This window comes from Homalodisca vitripennis, chromosome 1, assembly GCF_021130785.1.
Source record: "Homalodisca vitripennis isolate AUS2020 chromosome 1, UT_GWSS_2.1, whole genome shotgun sequence".
Taxonomy (NCBI): Eukaryota; Metazoa; Arthropoda; class Insecta; order Hemiptera; family Cicadellidae; genus Homalodisca; species Homalodisca vitripennis.
Window position 1 is genome coordinate 36,622,966 of NC_060207.1, and position 18,668 is coordinate 36,641,633.

The 18,668-nt window shown below is 30.2% G+C and overlaps 1 protein-coding gene across 1 annotated transcript in view; it reads left to right on the plus strand.

The window, feature by feature from the left end:
• LOC124359818 (laminin subunit alpha) overlaps positions 1-18,668 on the plus strand; it is a 139,550-nt gene that overhangs the window by 117,843 nt on the left and 3,039 nt on the right. Inside the window, exons 54-56 of the mRNA XM_046812876.1 lie at positions 12,580-12,717; positions 16,234-16,400; positions 17,685-17,930. Of these exons, the coding sequence (XP_046668832.1) occupies positions 12,580-12,717; positions 16,234-16,400; positions 17,685-17,930 (551 nt within the window). The remainder of the gene's footprint in view (positions 1-12,579; positions 12,718-16,233; positions 16,401-17,684; positions 17,931-18,668) is intronic.

Genomic DNA, 18,668 nt, shown 5'->3' on the forward strand with positions numbered 1-18,668 from the left:
TAGGTTAGTATTGGTACAAGACGTAATTAGTGGATAACCATATGTTTTTGTTACTATGTATTCAAAATTTAAATTCCATGTGCAGAAATTACATTCCTTAGTTCCTGTGTTAAACTGTCAACATACACTTGTAAAGCACATATAGTTGTTTTCAAGTTACAATTTTTTTTATAAAGGTCCTAACATTTTCATTTAAAAACTATTTTGAACTCTCTTATAATAAAACTTTTATTTGATTCCCTCTGTGTAACCAATAACATTATTTACATCGTTTGTTAAATTGTTTGTTTGAGTTTTCTTCTAGGAATAATGGTTGCTACTTTGTGATTGTCTTATGTTTATTGTTTCATTGTGCCATAAATTAGTTAATTTATTAATAATTTGAAAATATGGAACTACTGATTAATGAAAATACTGTCTTGGGCAGTATAACACTTAAACTTAATTCCTCGTGCCTTGATCAGTATAATGTTGTTTTGAATGTATGGTTTTTAAATTGTTATATTTTAAGTTCAGCAATCAGTACAAGAAACTAATATACTGTAACATTGATATTTCAACACAAACTGTTTTATGAGTAGATACTTTAAGTTTGTTTAATACAGTAAGTAAGTTTAAGCAATACTCTGGGTATTGCTTATTTAAACAGTGTATTTGTATCAAATAAATTACAAATTTCGTTTCTAGTGCTAAATAGTGGATTACACCTTTGGCTTATCTGGTATTCGAAGCCTATAGGGCATTACTTCTAGCAATTACAATGACAATCTCAAAGTATTGTAGCTTTAGTCAGATGTATTTAACATATTTAATTTTTTACTTATGTTTATAAGATTGTTTTCATCAAATTGTGTAATGAAATTTGTTTGATGCCTTAAAACATTTTTACAAAATAAAAAACCTGTATAAAAGTGAGTAGAGTGTTTCATTTATAGTGTCACAAATCGATTGTGAGAGAATGTACTATCGTGAAATAAATAGCTTCTCTACAAAAACAGCCCTTGAGAACAAAACTTGAAAATATTGTCATAAGTTTTTAAGTATAGAGTGTGTTCCAAATTCTTGTTGAAAATGATGTTAAAAATACATTTTAAAATTCTAATGTGAATACTGATGAAGTTAAAAGAAACGTTCAACTAAAAAATTTGTTTTTATATACTAAGAGCCCAAAATTATATACATGGTGAATACTGTTAGTATTTGGTAATGTTTATATGTTGTAATCATTTTGAATTTCTTTAAATGTAAGCGTGGAGCACAAGGCGATTTCTTTGATGAAATTATCATATTTTATACCCAAAATAACCATGAGTTTATTGTGAAAATAAATAAATAAAAAGTAAAATATGTAAAATCCTCTATTTAAGAATGTTATACTGCAATTAATTAGTTATAAATAACTAATTATATCAAAACAATAATATTTTTCCCACATTTGTTTGACCTGCCAATCAATGCTCTTCAAATTATGTCTAACATTACATAAATTTCACATTTAAACATTTGAAATTTAAACCTCAAGAATTTTGTTACACTGATTACTAAAAACTGATGTTAATAAAAGTATGTCTAACTTGTGTAATACATGTGATGTGTTTTTAGAGAAACAATTTATTTCACTTTTCTACGATAACTGTTCTCTCACAATGGTTTTGAGATATCTTATATGAAATCGTGCGTATTCATATACATATAAGTTATGTTTATATAAAATAAAGAAAGAGTACACAACTTTTGTGTTTAAAAAATCTACTTACATTTTATGTATGGCTTTACTGAACAAAACTAATTTTGTACATAGATAATAGATAAAAATCGTTGTCAACAAGCGAAACTCTTTGATTTTTTTCTTCTTTATGTAGTAAAACTAAATTTTAAAATCGATTAGGCTTGTATAATATTAACTAAATATATTAAGATTTTAATAGGTACATATACATAATATAACAGATTAACCGCTAAATGTGTTGCTAAGCACTAATTTTGAGAACGACTGGACCAATTCGAATGAATTTTCTTTTCTGTTGAAGTCCGAGGAAGGTTTTGATAAAGAAAAAAAATAGGAAAAGTTTTGCAGAATATTGAGAATTTAAGAAAATAATGATAATATTTACTACACGTAATCCAAAGTTAACTGATACTAAACAGCTGTTGACACTTTCAACTGAAATTCACCTAAGAGGTAGAAACATTTCAAAGTCAAAGTCTAATGCATCTCACTTTCAAATTCATTGTGTGTAAAATAAATCTCTTTAACCTAAAATAAATATTTACCAAGTAAATTATAGTATTTATTACGAGTATAAATTCAATCAAATTATATCATTTATTTAAATAAGGAAATAATTTGTACTTACAATAGGTTATGCAACAGAAGTTATTTTTATAAAAATAACATGTTTTTGTTGGAGAATAAATAGTGCTTTCAGAGACTCCTGATAATAGAGTTTTGGTTCCATGTGTATTTCAGGTATCACCCAATCATTAATTTTATGACACACTAAATACCATTTTCTATTTGCTTTTGAAACTGATATTTCTACCTATCTGGATTTTGTAATCAACCCCTACTTTTACACCATTTAAATGGAGGAAATATACAAGGTTTTAAACATTTTAGTCTTTAATCATATAGACCTTAATATCAAAAAGCAAAAAAGAAATTGAAAATAAAAAAAACTATCTATCTGGTTTTGAAATTAAATTACTCAAATACTGAATCATACAACAGCCAAGATAAACAAAACCTCATCCCTGAAAGGTTGAATTTATCAATCGCACTGTTCAAGAGTTGAATTTATACAAAACATAACTATTACTGCTAGTTTCACTTTCTCAACAATTCCTTAACTTTCACATTCTTTAACACTTCTTCACTCAACATACACAATCCATTCAGTAATGATACAAGATAAAAGTTTTTTGAAAATCTAGTACAACTGCATTATATTTCAAATTAGGTGAACAAAATATTTTTCACGTTCATATATACTTTGCTTTGTGATTTTTTATGCATTATGTTGGAGGTAGTTGTTTTAGATTTAATTTGGTGAGTTCAGACCTGACAATATGACTAAACTGATTGATTTACTATAAAAAAAGGTATGACATATAGGGGGACATAGATTTATGTTCAAATTTGGTTTCAAATTTACTTGGCAAAAATAAATTTATTTTTGCCAAGTATACATTATAGTTTGAGATATGTATATATATTTATTTAATATATATAGAAAACATTTATCACTATCAAACCACTGTAATTTAAGAGAATTACAGGAAAATGAAATATTATTGTTTGAAATTTGTTATTGCACTGCAATAGATGACCTATATAACTTAATATACATTTTGTTTTATATATATATATGTGTGTGTGTGTGTGTGTGTGTGTGTGTGTGTGTGTGTGTGTGTGTGTGTGTGTGTGTGTGTGTGTGTGTGTGTGTGTGTGTGTGTGTGTGTGTGTGTGTGTGTGTGTGTGTGTGTGTGTGTGTGTGTGTGTGTGTGTGTGTGTCTATGCATGAGTCTGTGTGTGTTCAATAAAACACTAAATCAGAAGGAATATTATATGATATGTTTTAATACTATTTGAATGATCTGCATATATTTAATACTGTTAAAAATAAGTTCCTTACACTTTCTGTTATTATGGGAAGACTCCGAGGGTAGTAACAGTTTAACAGAAAAACTGTTAATTTTACAATAGTTAATTTTTTTAAATTTATTTACAAATTCCTATAATTAATGTAAAATAAATAGTAACAAATTTCAATGAGAGAGTTCCAAAATCTCTAAAGTTTTGATTATGTAAGGGGAAAGCACCATCATGACCAATTAGGAATTGGAGACTTGCCAGTTACGATTAATTTGATAATTATACTAACAGAGTCAAACTTGTCTGTGAACCTTGCCAACATCAGTTGATCATACTCGCCTACTGTATCCTTACATTTTGTAGCTTGGATTATATCACTTTATGTGGTTTTATAACTTACTGCACCTTGAAGTGCAACAGTAATTGAGTTCTTACTAATGATTAATTAGACAATTAGATAAAGAAACTTATTAAAAATATAAAGCTGGATGTCTGTCTAAAAGAATATATTCAAGTATTAACAAAGTTTTAAATAATATATTTTGCCCAAGCACTTGACTTTTGAATTTTTTATTGAGAGTTTGCCTTGACTTCAAATGGATCCAAGTTACCAATTAAACTTTTTATCTATTAAATGTGTATGCTAGGTATTAGTTTAAATATACACATGTAAGTAATATAAATTCATATAAAATCAGACTGACATACTGCTCTTTGTATCGCCTAATCTCTTAAAATTTACAATGTTAATTTCATAAAAGCAGTTCATTAATAAAATTATTTAAATTATGCATGCTTATATCTGTAATAAATCAAATATGACATTAATAATCAATCAGTTACTTTCTTGCTTTTACTAGACTCTGTATTTGTTTACAAGTTCACATGTCAAGGATGAGATAACTGAGAGATAAGCAGGTGTATTAACACACACTACAACTAATGAGAGTGAGTCAGTGTTTGCCAACTGAGAGCGTCAGTTATATTTGGGCAGTGGCAGTGGGCCCAGTGGCAGTGAAACACCATGAGCAATGATAGGCGAGACTATTCTAATCTTGAATCATGTGACAATAAGTGCCAACTAGAGAAGATGTTGTTGAAGAACTTCACTGATTTCACCCTTCCTGGGTTCCATTATCTTGGTCCAGGCAGTAGGCCGGATAGTGGACCACCGACCAATGCGGTTGATGCCATCGCCCAACGCCATGACGAGGCGTATGATAAGGCAGTTAGAGACTTCCATCAGTCCCATAACGTGAAGCGGTGTGTAGAAGAGATTGAGCAGGCGGATCAACGTTTCCTTGAGGATATGAGTCAGGTTCCAGTCACTACGACTACAGAAGTTCTGGGCAAAGCTGTGGGCCTTGCGGGTATTGGCCTGAAGACAGCTGTAGAGAAATCACTAGGCTTCACGCTCTATCCTCAGTTTGAGGAGAAAGATGACTATGAAAAGAACCATGATGAAAGTTCCTCTGAAGATGGTTCAAACCGATCGAGGCATTAAGTATGAGTGGTTTGTAAGAAGTGAAAGTGGCTGTGTTCTTTTTATAATAAAAGGCATAAACTTATTTTCCAATTGTTCAAACAGTTTTTGAAAAAGATCTGTATGTACATATCAATTTTTTACATTTTAAATTGTATCTTTATGTAGATATTTTAAAGTGCATAATACAAGTTAAATTCTAATGATTTCTTTGTTTCTAAATTGTATATCTTGTTTTTTGTACAAGTTATAGTACAAGATTGATCAATAACTTCTTTGTTTTCATCTTTTTTTATTTTTGTCATTAAATATTACTAATATTTAACACAGTAATTTAACTTATAGCAATTTAAAAAATACTTTTATGAATTTTATTTTATTTCAGAAATTGAAATTATTCTAAACAATTGCGTAGAAACTAGTGGTTTTTGCCTCTCATAAATTTAATGTTAAATTAATTAATCTTCTGTCATAATTGAGTTTGATTAAAAATAATTAAACTCTAGACCTATAAAAACGCTACCAACTCCATATTTAACAACGAATACAGTTTTTAACTCATTTTACTTGTAAAGTTAAAGATTATATATTGTATACATTTTTAAAGTATTACAAATATAACTGAATACTATTATCAATCCTTGCATAACAGAATAGAATTAATCATTTCTTTGGAACCAGTTGTAAGTAAAGTAGATTTTTTCATAATTTTAAATCATAAATACAAGTCAATATTTTTTAGATATTACATATCTCTTATGGGTAACACTTGTCAAGTTGACTTGATAAGGATTGCATAACATTGTTTGTGTATCCTCATCTTATTTTCTTAGTATAATTTCAATCTTTTCACTTTACATCTATATCTGACCTATAAAACTACTATTGTAATGCTTTATTTACATTAATCTTACAGAGAATTAACTGTTACTCTAAATCTTTAGGCGCACACAACCTATACATATACTTCTGAAGTGTGTTTAACAAATTTAGTATTAAAATGTTTTTTAATTCATCCATTATTTATAATGGAGAGTATATTCTTTAAAAATTATTCGTGTTACTATTACAAAACATTTCACATACTTTGTTTGTACATTTTTACTGTGTGAGTACACGTTTCTGGTTGCATCATCAGATTTCTTTTTACTTTTCACAAAAGGATTTATTGAAGTGAGATTTTGCTACTTAAGATTTCTAAGCTACTTAGGATTTTTAGCTAATATTAACTAAAGGTATAAACACTGGTGATATTGTCATCATCCTTATAAAGTGTTTTAGATTTCACTTTTAAAAATTATTGAAGAATAATCATTTGTTAAAAAGCAATTGTTATGTGATCAATGTAATGTTATTTTAATATAAATGTAAGAGATAAATTAAGATTTTTTTTAGAAAACAAAGTGTATTTTAATTTGTAGTTTTTGTGTATAGAAAATGTTCTGTAATGTTATAACGGAGTTATTAGTTGTAACTTGGCCTAATATTCATGTTTAATTATGCAAAGACATTTGTATTTCTCTTTATAATACAACATGAAAATTTTTAGTTAATGAGAGAATAAATTATATTTCACCCACTTTTTATATTCCAATATAATTTGATTAGGAATTAAACTAATTTCAACAAACCAATACTAGTATTAGTAAATATTATCAAATATATATTAGTGCTGGATGTATATACTGTTTGGAAAATTTTGAAAAATAATGATTTTCTTTTAAAGATCATAGATCTTAAGCATTTTAGAGCAGCTATTGAAAATTAATTTAAAGTATTAAACAATAACAAATATTTAGTAAAGTTGGGTTGAAGTGTGAAAATACTGCGATAAGTAATGGAGTAGATGGAGGCATTTTAACAATAATTGTAAAATTACTGCTTTTACACAATGTAAATTTATTATCTAAACTAAATAAATGTATGAATCACTTGTACGAGTATAAGTGTTTTCATTTTATATTTGTTATGTACACTTGGTAAACTGACTTTGTAACATCCGGTATATAAAAAAATCAAATATATAAGTGTTCACAAGATTCAATTCATTTACAAGACGATTGTACATACAAATTTTTCATGAAGTTATTTTTATTTTAAGAAATGTTTACTCTTCTATTTTGGTTCACTACAACAGGTTTTCTCTGAAACTATGGTATTTGCTTTCTTTATCTCCTGAAACTTATCATATACAAGGAGTAATAACTTTGAACTTATCTTATATGTTGCAAAATCTCAGATAATGTTTCGATCTGAAGTTCTGTTTATCACAATACACACATTGTTAAGGTCTATTAGTGTCAGATTGGCCTCCCAGTTTGTATGAACCACACCATGTTGTTGTCAGAGATACAAGGCAATACTCGATCCTACAGTTTAAGTCCAAGAACCAAGTTGGCTGCGAAGAAGGAATCCAGTCTCCCTTCCATTTCAACCTTCAATAGTTTTGACCCTGACAGAAGAGTGATACAACGGTTACATAAGAAGTATGCATCAGTGCTGAAATTTGACAAGACCAATAATAAGTTGAAGGATTGTATAGTGATCAACCAGTGTGTCAGCTCTGATGAAACTACTAAGAACCCAGTGAGTATAGTAGTGACTAAAGATATCAGATTAGTAACAAAGGAAGACACCATCCAGAAGACTTCAACCAGTTTCATAAAATCTTATCCTATTCATTCAACTATAAAGAATTCTGATCCTGAAGTTACGTTAAGCCTCAATTGTACTGGTTCTGTTATTAACCACTGTAACGCCAGTAGTGAACCTGTGGATAAGTTGGCCATAGAAATTATTTCCATCCCAAAGACGAAGGAGGAAGCCTACCAAAATACAACAGGAAATCTCAACCAAACACCTCATCTAAACTCATTTTCAGAGAAACAATCAGATTTGGAAATTAATTTAAGCCTTGATTGTGTTCTACCTCTTATTAGTCACTTCAATGCCAAACATGCAGACAAAATTACAACTAAAAGACAATCCATTCTAAAAGATAGAGATAGCTCTCATAATTTTGAGTCCCATGGTTCTGTTAAAACAAATTTAGAGAAGAAAAATAATTTAGGTCAGAATGAAGATTTTAAACATCATTTAATTTATATTGTTCCTGAAAATGAAATACGGAATAAAAATTCAATTATAGAGAGTTCCTCCTCTAGAAAGAAAGAGGATGCATACAAAATATTAACTGACAATCTAAAAAAATCCAGTTCTTTAGGCAAGAAACAGAAGAAGGAAAAGGTTACGGTTCAGAATAGTAAGAATTCTGATTTGACTTTACCTGGTTTTCATTATCTTGGTCCGGGAGGGAAATCTAATAATGGTCCTCCCACTAATCCCGTCGATGCCATTGCCATGCAACACGACCTTGCTTACGATCAGGTCATGGATGAGTTCAAGAGATCTCACAACGCAAAGCATTGTTCCAAGGAGATCAGGAGAGCAGATCAAAAATTTCTCCATGACTTGTTGAGGATTAAGGCTGGCCCAGGGAAGGAGGCCCTTGGAAAGGCTGTTGGACTGCTGGGAATCGGTCTGAAGGTGTGTGTAGAGAAGTGTCTGGATCACACCGTGTACCCGGACTTTTGCCAACTTGAAGAAATAATCAACAGAGAGTGTCAGCACAGTTCAAGTGATAATGAGTCAGTAGATGAAGATGGAGTTGTCTATCAACTTAGTGAATATGACTTTTTCAACAAAATTAGTGGTGTTAATGAACTTGACACAGTCAATGAGAAACTGGTTTAGAATACAGTGATTTTTCTCTCTGCAACAAAATATTAGTATATAATGTTTATTTGTGCAAACTCTTTTTTATAAAAAACATAAATCAACCAAATTATTTTCTAATTTTATATAACTTTGTATGTAGCTAATAAACTTGTAAATTAAATGTGTTATTATGTAATTATGTGTTAACTAATGCAATGTATTATATTTTAATGATGTTACTACAACAGTACTCAACTTCTTTCATTACTACTTATACAGTTAGAAAAGCTATCCTGAGTGGAGAACCTTTAATAAAAAAAACCTGTACGAATAAGGTTTTTTTGTACCTGTGACTATAATTTCAAATTGTTTTTATTCTTGGTTAATTTTGTACACAGTATTGATACCCTGTAATAATTAAAGTATGGACCTACTGATGATTCTCTGTTATTCTTAAACTACAGACATTTACATTCAAGATGATAATTTATAATTTTATCATTACATCTATATTCATAATGTTTAGGAAGATACATTAATTGATCAAACTTAATTATTATTCTTTTAAAAAAAAATTAGCAATAAGAAATAATTATTATTAATTACAACAAAATCAATATTACCAAAATATTACTCAAACTTTCTTCATTTACTTATTAATGATTGCCCTTAGTAGCCTTATGCATTGACAAATTTTTATATACCTCTAAGGTTATAATGTTATTTGTTTTTTAATAAGACTAAATTCTTGAAAAACGTATTTAAATTTAATTTTTAAGGTTTGATGTCTCATGTTTTTTGTACCATTTTATATGTGTGTATATATATATATATATATATATATATATATATATATATATATATATATATATATATATATATATTATATACATACAATCTTAATAAAACTTTTTTATGAGAATTGAAATTGAAGTGATGTTCGCATTATTTTTACACCATTTAACAGGCTATAAACTGTTTAAATTTAACTTTACATGTTACTGTTCTTTTTTTTTAAATAAAGGTTTGTCCTTTTCACCAAAAGCGTTCTTTTATAATACTCATAATAATTCATTAGGTTAAAAAAATTCATAAAAGTCAAAGAAGATCTATGCATTTTTTCAATGTATTAAAAGAAATTTAAATGAACAACAAACAGACTGGTGGTAGTAACAGACTACACATATGTAGCAAATTTGATAAAAAGAGCTTAATGTTTAATCTTGTATTCCACTTGAACATTTGTGCAGACAACATTTTTGCTATTAGGCAATCTTAAAACTAATTTTAACACCACTTGCAAAATTTTTTTTTTTTTTTTTTTTTTTGTGAAAAAAATCTCCTTATACACAAAGTAGAATTATCATATATTCTTTACAAATAATTTGAAAAATGAGGATTTTACTCATTAAGTATAAATCACCAGCTGGGACTGAAATAAATTAATAATTATTGTACTAATTATATGTTGTAAAATAACAAATATTTGGCCACATTGGTTTGTTACAAGTTTTTTTAATTGAATGAACATTGTTCATGTGTGTTGTGAACATGTTCGCTGCTGGCTACTGTCCAGAGACTACGGAGTCCCTCGCCAAAACTGCTTGAGACTGTTCAGACAGTTGTACAAGCAACAATGAAGTGCTTTGTTATTTCTCCTGTCATGTGCTACATTCTTGCCACAAATATCTGAAACTATTCAAACTTGTTCTATATGAAGTATACTTACTTAACTTGGTTTGGTCTGCAAATGAAGACCAAACTGCTGTCCGGACAGTGTCAGTGAAACTCATACACATACAGACTTTTAAAATATCCTTCGTGAATGAATGTGTGTTATTTTTCATAATACAATATTCAATCAATATTTCTCCAAGATTTCTTTGTGTAGCATAAATACGCCACATTGTTGTGGTGATCTGTGCTGTTATGCTATTATGCGATGCGTGAGCATTGTCTAGACCAGGGGTGCCCAACCTTTTTTACCCAAGGGCCACATTTTAAAGCCTTTATGGCCAGGCGGGCCAACATCCCAGAGGATTTGGAACCCCAAACAAAACGTATTGCCCGGGGTTTGTTCCAGAAATCTTGTGCAAAATATGAGTTTTAAGGTTATTTGGCCATTGTTTCCTGATTATTGTAATTTCTTATTATTTATTAGTTGTTAGGTAAAGGTTTATAATATATTATGTTTTTAGGTTCTTTTAGTAGAAATAAATATAAACCCAGACTTTTGGATGTTTGCTCTAATTTTGAGGGAACAATAAAAGTCACCAATAAATTGAATACATTGATTTTAATTAATCCTACTAGGATACTAGGACATACAAATTACGTGGCGAGTGGTGACCTTGAGTTGGGTAGGTGTTACGTCGCCGCACCGCGCGCTGTGCCGTGCTTTACGCGCGCTCTATTCGCCAGCCGGCAGCCACCACCGTAGTCAGTGAAATCTGTCTGCAACTACTTTACTTCTTTCAACACTCATACTCCACCAAATGAATACGGCTCGTTCTACGTGAAATCGGCTGGACTGCTTGGTTCTCAAAATTTTTATTTATTTATTATTTCAAATGCTTGTAAACAAATTTGGTTGTTTTGGCAACAAGGCGGGCTACATAAAACTGACTCGCGGGCCGGATACGGCCCGCGGGCCGTAGGTTGGGCAGCCCTGGTCTAGACAGTTACATTGCTTAGAGGTAGAAATATGTGAAAATCTAGGTAATCTGGAGCATTTCTGGTCCTCTTCATCTAATATGATGATTTTATAGCATAATTAGAAGAAACTGAAAAAACTGTGATTTTAAGTTTTACCGCTTACTGAGTTCATAATAGAAGCCATTTGCCACAGCAAACATCTTAATGTACACTCAAATTTTACAATTCGAAGGATATATACAAGTTTCCAAAGGCAACCAGAAAATGGGGAGATTTGTTTTCTAATTGCTTTTGAAATCAAGTGACAAATTTTAAGTAAATTGCTGCATGGCTAGTGATGATGGTCAAATTTGAATATAATGTCTGAGTATGACCTCTATGGTGGAGTTATACATTCATGAAATTAAATATATTTGTATAGTAAAAGATGGATTTGGATTTGATTAAATATATTTGTATAGTAAAAGAGTATAGAGGTTATATCTGGTTTGTATCCAATACTTCTATGTTTTGCTTGCCATGTCTGATAGCTTGGTAAATTATAACAGCAGATTAAACTTTAGTTACAGACATTCAGTTGTAAACAATAAGGTGTGGAACTTAAGTAAATATGATCACTTATAATTCCAATTATAGAGTGGGAATCAGTCATAGAATGGCAGGCAGACATAGTCAGCATGACAGCTTACTTGTTATTTTTTCAGTTTTGTTGTTATATTGTAATTGAATACGGTACAGTTTCAACATCAATAACGATTTTTATCAGTAAAAATATATTAACATTTTGCACTTAAAGGATGGAAGATTGAACTGCACTCACAAGGTCCTTGATACCTATATAATTTGTTTGCCACCGTTAACAATGAATATAGTCCGAGTAAATTAAGTTACATTTGATGTTATAGTGATTAATTGAGGTAAATATCACAACAACAGACAACAAACACAGATAAAACAGGTCTCCTACAGAAAGACCTGTCCAAGGTTCCAAAAACTGAAGAACAGACCTGGGCAATCAAATCCCCTTCCGAAATATCTTTATTCGTCTTCTCTCTCTAATTTCGTATCTCTGTTTGTCTCTATCATCATCCAGAAATGTACAGATTGTAAAACGTGTGTGTTTGTTCAGTTTTCGTAGTGGACAGACTAGAGCCGGAGGAGGTGACAACACCTCCCACACCAGCCCCCACCCCTGTACCCAACTGTAAACTCCCTCTGTACCCAGCCTCGGACCCTGCAGTCACTCCTAGTAGCGGACTTAGGTTTGGTGAGTATAATCAATTACCAATGTACACTTTGCAGTGTGTTTTATTTAGTTTTGACAAGATGCTTATATTAGTAGAGTACTATCAGTTTGTTGGTAAACACTAAATATACAAAGTGGAACAGACAAGCTGTGTGCTGTTGTATTAGGCCTAAAATTGGCCAAATCATTGCAAAAAAGATATGTACAGTGATTTTTATGTTAGAAATGGATATCTTTGATTAAAAACTATTGTTGTTTACCTCAGTGTGTTATTTGTAACATAGTTTTGAGTAATGATGCCATATGGCCTAGACGTTTGAAACCCTACTTTACTGGAAGTTTGAAAATGAAAAACGAGAAAGGTTTTTAAGATACATCTACCACTGCAATTAATCAACGAATTTGAAGACCTTGTATAACAGCATTTGTTCTATCTTAAAAATTAAATTGGATAGTATTTTCCTAATGTTAGGACAGAGAGCTGGCAATTTAAGTTGAACAAGGATCCATTTAAAATTTATGTGGATGTACTTCCTATGAACACATTGAGGAACAAGCATTTAACACAAAATGTGATTATCAATCATTGGCAGAATATCAAAACATGCATATTAAAGGCTTTAGGTTGAGTTTTCTTCCTGTTTACCCACAAGTTGTTTTAGAAGCTGCAAAGTTGTTGATGCAATTTCCATTCACATATCTTTGTGAGTCTGGATTTTCAACATTGGTTTATCCTAAGTAAACATTTTGAGCTGGACTTCAAAAGTTACCTGCAACATACTATGTCATAGTTACAACCAGATATTTCAAAAATTATAAAAACTAGTAGTGCCAATCTTATAAATAAGTTACAAAGTGAATGATATAATAGTGTCATTAACTACCCTTTGTAAATTTAAAAAATAGTTTTTTTAGTTCTGTTTCATTGATTTATTAAAAAAAAAAAACATACTTGTGGAAATAAGTGCAGGTAAAGACTGTACGTTCAAAAAGGTATTTGAGGTAATATTAAAAGTGTTGTAAAAATGTATTAAAAAATTAAAAACACACAATTCTAACCTACAAATTAAAATTTTACTATTTATGTTGACCACACAATGTGATTATGGTAGAGGAGAAGCATTGCCAAAATTTAATTTCAGTGTAATAAGAAAGGCACAAAGCCTGAAAGGTTGAGAACCCCTGTGTTAATGTATTAGTAATCTAAAAAAAAGCCCTACAGTAGATAGTCCAGAAGAAAATTGGCAATTTGTCTTTTGATTTTATGAAATGGTAGTGATGCTAAACTATTTGGCAGGGTATTCCGTAATTTTGGTTCAAGAGAAATGAAGAGACCTGGCCCGTGCCGGCGCACAGCTGTGTACTAGTGTGTTGCCGCGCGGTAATTTCAGGCGCTTCGCCCCACAGCCAACCCTGCGAATTGATTATCATAGCAATGGAACAGTGAAACAATAATGGAATTACGAAACAAGGCGCGGCAACATACTAGTAGTAGCGCCTGCAAATTTCAGATAGGCCAGAATCCAAGTCTCTTCTTTTCTCTCGCGATCAGTATTATATAGGTGAATATTTTGAAACATTACGTTGTTTAACGTAGCTATGCAAAATAATGATTTATACACAAATAACATAAAGCTGTGATAATATGAAATTCTTCAGATTTTTGTAACACAAATATTTGTAACAAATACTAGAGACGTAATGTACTGCTTTTTTTTATATAAATGAAATTTTATTAGTTTTCTAAAAAAAAAACTTTGTATCTAAGAACAATCAATACTTGATAATGGAGTGGAGCATTTTCAGGATCCTAACAAATCAGCACAAATGAAAAAGTCCCAAAAATTGCAAGTTAAAAAAAAATTACCACAATCCTTGTCTTCTATCTGGATTTGACCATTAAGATGCAATGCTGTTTAGCTGCTAGTCACTTATCTGAGAATCCTCTTATAATGTACAGCTAAAGTTTAAAACTGTGACAAATAGGATTTCATGGGTAAATATATATTAAATATAAATTATAAACCATTAGTATTAACTAATAATTAAATATTTAACTTTATATTATTAGCATTAAGGCACTCAAAACTAAGTTTTTGAAGTGAAACATTTTTAGATTTGAGACGAGTTTCTATTTCTAACAGTTTTAAACTACCCACGTTATAAGCAGAACCTTAGATGTTCAACTGGAAGCTAACTTACACTATAATGAAACTTCTTAAATTCCACTTAATTATTTACTATATTGCTGTATAAATGAATAAAAATTAGAGTTTTATAAATTTTATTCAAGAGTGTTAAATAATACTAATAATAGGTATGTGTTATTAGTACATGAACTCGTACAGTAGACATCAAATAAAATTTTCATTTCATTATGATTCCGCACCAGTACAAATCACATTAGATCTGTTTTTACCTCAATCTAATTACATCTATTCAAATTAGACCAAACCAACAACAGACTTTGCTCTTTGTCCCAGATTGCTTTTACCAGAAAAATACACGATGTGATCCAAGTTACTTCCGTGTATCAAGTTAGGCTTATAAAGAGCTCTGCTGTGCTGATTATGCATCTGTTATCATGAGTAACTTAACCTTTCACACGAAGAACGTATTCTGTTTTGTTGTCAGATTAGTTATCAATTTTTATTGACTCCTTAAAAAAATGTATTGATACTGAAATATATATACTTCAATGAAACAATGTTAATTAATGTTGTAATAAAAATGCTTGGTTTGACATTTAAACCATAAAATAGCACCATTAAACCAAATGCATGAGTGTTAAAGTATTTATTAGTAATTCTTTAGATAATAGTGTAAACAGATAATTCTTCTGGTAACCATTAATTTTAAGATAAGACTCCAATTGCAACAAGATAACATTTGTATATTATTAAACATTTATTTTAATTACTTGTAAATGGCATTTTTGTATGATAACTAATGCATCTAACAAAAGATGCATATTATCTATTATATTATCTTACAATAATACTCCTCTAGTATTGGTTTATTACCAGTGTGCTAAAAAAATAATGTTTATGCAGATAGTTATAGTCGAGGGGGGCCAAGTACTTATAAACTTACTTATCCTCAATATACTGTAGGTTCTCTAAGAAACCAGAATAAGTTGTGTCTAGTTACAACTCAGTGTAGTAAAAAAGAAACTATTTAAAAACAGTTTTTTGTTGTTACGATCATAGTTTCTCATTCTTTCTGTTACTCTTTTCCTTTACCAACAAGACTAGTTTTCTTCAAAAATAAATATATCTGTCTGTCTGATTTTGTGTGTGAGCATATATGTCTGTGTAAATGTGTTTGAGTGAGTGGTTTGTGTACAAATACAACATTGTTTAAACAATCTCTTTATGGCACAGTCAAAATAAAGAGTCAAATGATATTTTTTTTACATTTACACCAAACTTATGGAAAAGATCTAAAATTCTAATTAAATTATGAGTTTTTAAAAATTATAGAGCTTACTAATCACATCACGAGGTAATTATTTAAATTATTACTTGTACATGGCAGGTACCAAATTTGGCAGTCGACTGGAATATGGACCACTCCCGGGTCGACTCAGGAATAAATTTGAATTCTCCATCAATATCAAGACAGTGTCAACTGAGGGAATTATCCTGTATGTCCATGATAGCAAGCACATCGACTTCATAGCTCTCTATCTCAAGGATGGACGGGTGAGTTTATTTTTATAAAAGTACTATTCATTATATGAAATAGCAGGTTTAAGTTTACATGTTCACATTTTAGCTTGAAAAACATTGTTCTTTCCAAATATATTATTATAGATGTTTTAAATATACATAACATAATAAAACTCAGCGTACTGTTTTTATAGTATGAGAAAAATATTATTTTTTGGTCAATAAAAATTAGATTAATATCACCAGAGTTGGCGTTCTAGTGTAATACTCCAGGAGCCAAAAGCCTTTTGCATGGTATAAGCACAAAAGCTAGATTTCCATGAAATTGATGGAGGAAGTTTTCTTTAAAAAAACTTATGGTTAGTTTTAAATATATATAAAATTAAAAATCATAACCAATGGAAATATTTACCATTAGATATTTTTGTGACAATCCTTTTGGTATTCTCCAATTTCGACCACCACCACAGTCAGTGAAGCTAATGATGTTTTATTTTTTGTATTTATGACATTTCTACAGTATATAAATTTGTTGAAAAACTAGATCGTATACCTGTACAATAAAAATTGGTCTCAGATTCGGGATTATAAATGGAAATCTAAATCAGACAGGGATGTAGTGGTCACATTGATAAAGATGATAATATTACCTATTAGAAACATTAAAAGTGGGAAATACTTTTGCAGTGTTTATTTTTATGTTATTTATTACTTTATGTTGTTTGACTCAACATACATACTGAATTGTAATATGACAGGGTAGATTACTGTGAGTCATCAAAACAATTCTTAGCAGTTGTGTGAATACTCTTTCAAGTTAACAATAACTCATCTGGTACTTTGTGCACTTTCCTGTACTAAATTAAAACCAATCACATAAAAATGAATACTTCGAACAGAGAAATGTAGATAAACAGTGAACATTTAATTTTTTTACTATAAAGGATTCATCAGTCTCAGCATTATCTATTCTAGACTGCAATATAATCAAGATATATTATACCAGATCTGAATAGTTACAAATTCTGTTAAGGTACACTTTGATGGCTTAATGTAACTTTAATTTATAATTAATATAGCATTATTTCTAAGTACACAATAGAATTAACCAAATTTAATTTGGGTTAGCAGTAGGCTGTGGTCTAAACATCAAAATCCGGAGGCTCTATTTAAGTGAGGAGAAAACTCTTATTGAACTTTAAAATACTCATTTGAATACAATATTAAGTAATGTATAACTTATATAACAGTACACTTTGACCAATATTAGTGGAAAAGGAACTTTAAATTTGAATATGACAATCCATTGTATTGTAGGTTCACTACGGGTACAACTGTGGATCGGGAGCTGCACTACTAGAGAGTGACCTGTCTGTCAATGATGGTGAGTGGCACAACGTCAGGTTCTCTCGGGTTCAGACCTCCGGGAAGCTCATCATTGATGATGTGTTAATACGAGAGGGTGAGTCCCGTGGCAGCACCAAGACCATCAATGTCATGCCGCCCCTCTATTTGGGTGGCATCGACCCTCGCATCTCCGACAACACCAAAACTAACCTCATGGTAACTACTTTCTCTTTTCTGATATAACTACAAGTTTTAACAAAAATGTATAATTTAAACCAGATTGCATTTTACTACTGCAGATTAATTTTCAAAAAATATGAATGAATATATAGGAATTTATATCATGCCTTGATTTATGCATTTTTTGCCTTTTAGTCAGTTGTATGTAATTATTTTATTAATAAAATACAAGATTATATCTATGTAAAACAATTATATTTGTATCACGCTGTTAAGTGATACTCTTCCATGTTATATGTTGTAAATAAGATTGTATACATAGTAAATTATTATTTTATAAGTTTATAATAACTTATACATATCAGGCCTAGGAACTATATAAAAACTATATTTATCAACTATATTAATCAAAACTTTTAATTCAGGGATAGAACCTATGAATTAAAAGTTTTTAGAATGAATATGCTTCCTCTGATACCGGACTTAGAGGCTTGTTCCAGAAAGTAACATGAAATGGTTTTGATTAATTATTTCCAACAATGGAAAATGAAGTCAGAACGTAATAGTCACATTGCACGATCTATATGTTGTGAAAGGGAATGGAAATAATTTAGACTTTAACCCTTTGAGTGCCAAGTATTTATTGAGTGGGTGTACTGAAATGTGCCAGGTTTTTTTCTAGTGGGTGCACCTAAAAGTGCCAGTCCTTTGAAGGCATTTTGCAAGGTTACAGTAAAAACTTCACAGTTTGATTATTTAATAAGCTATCAACAT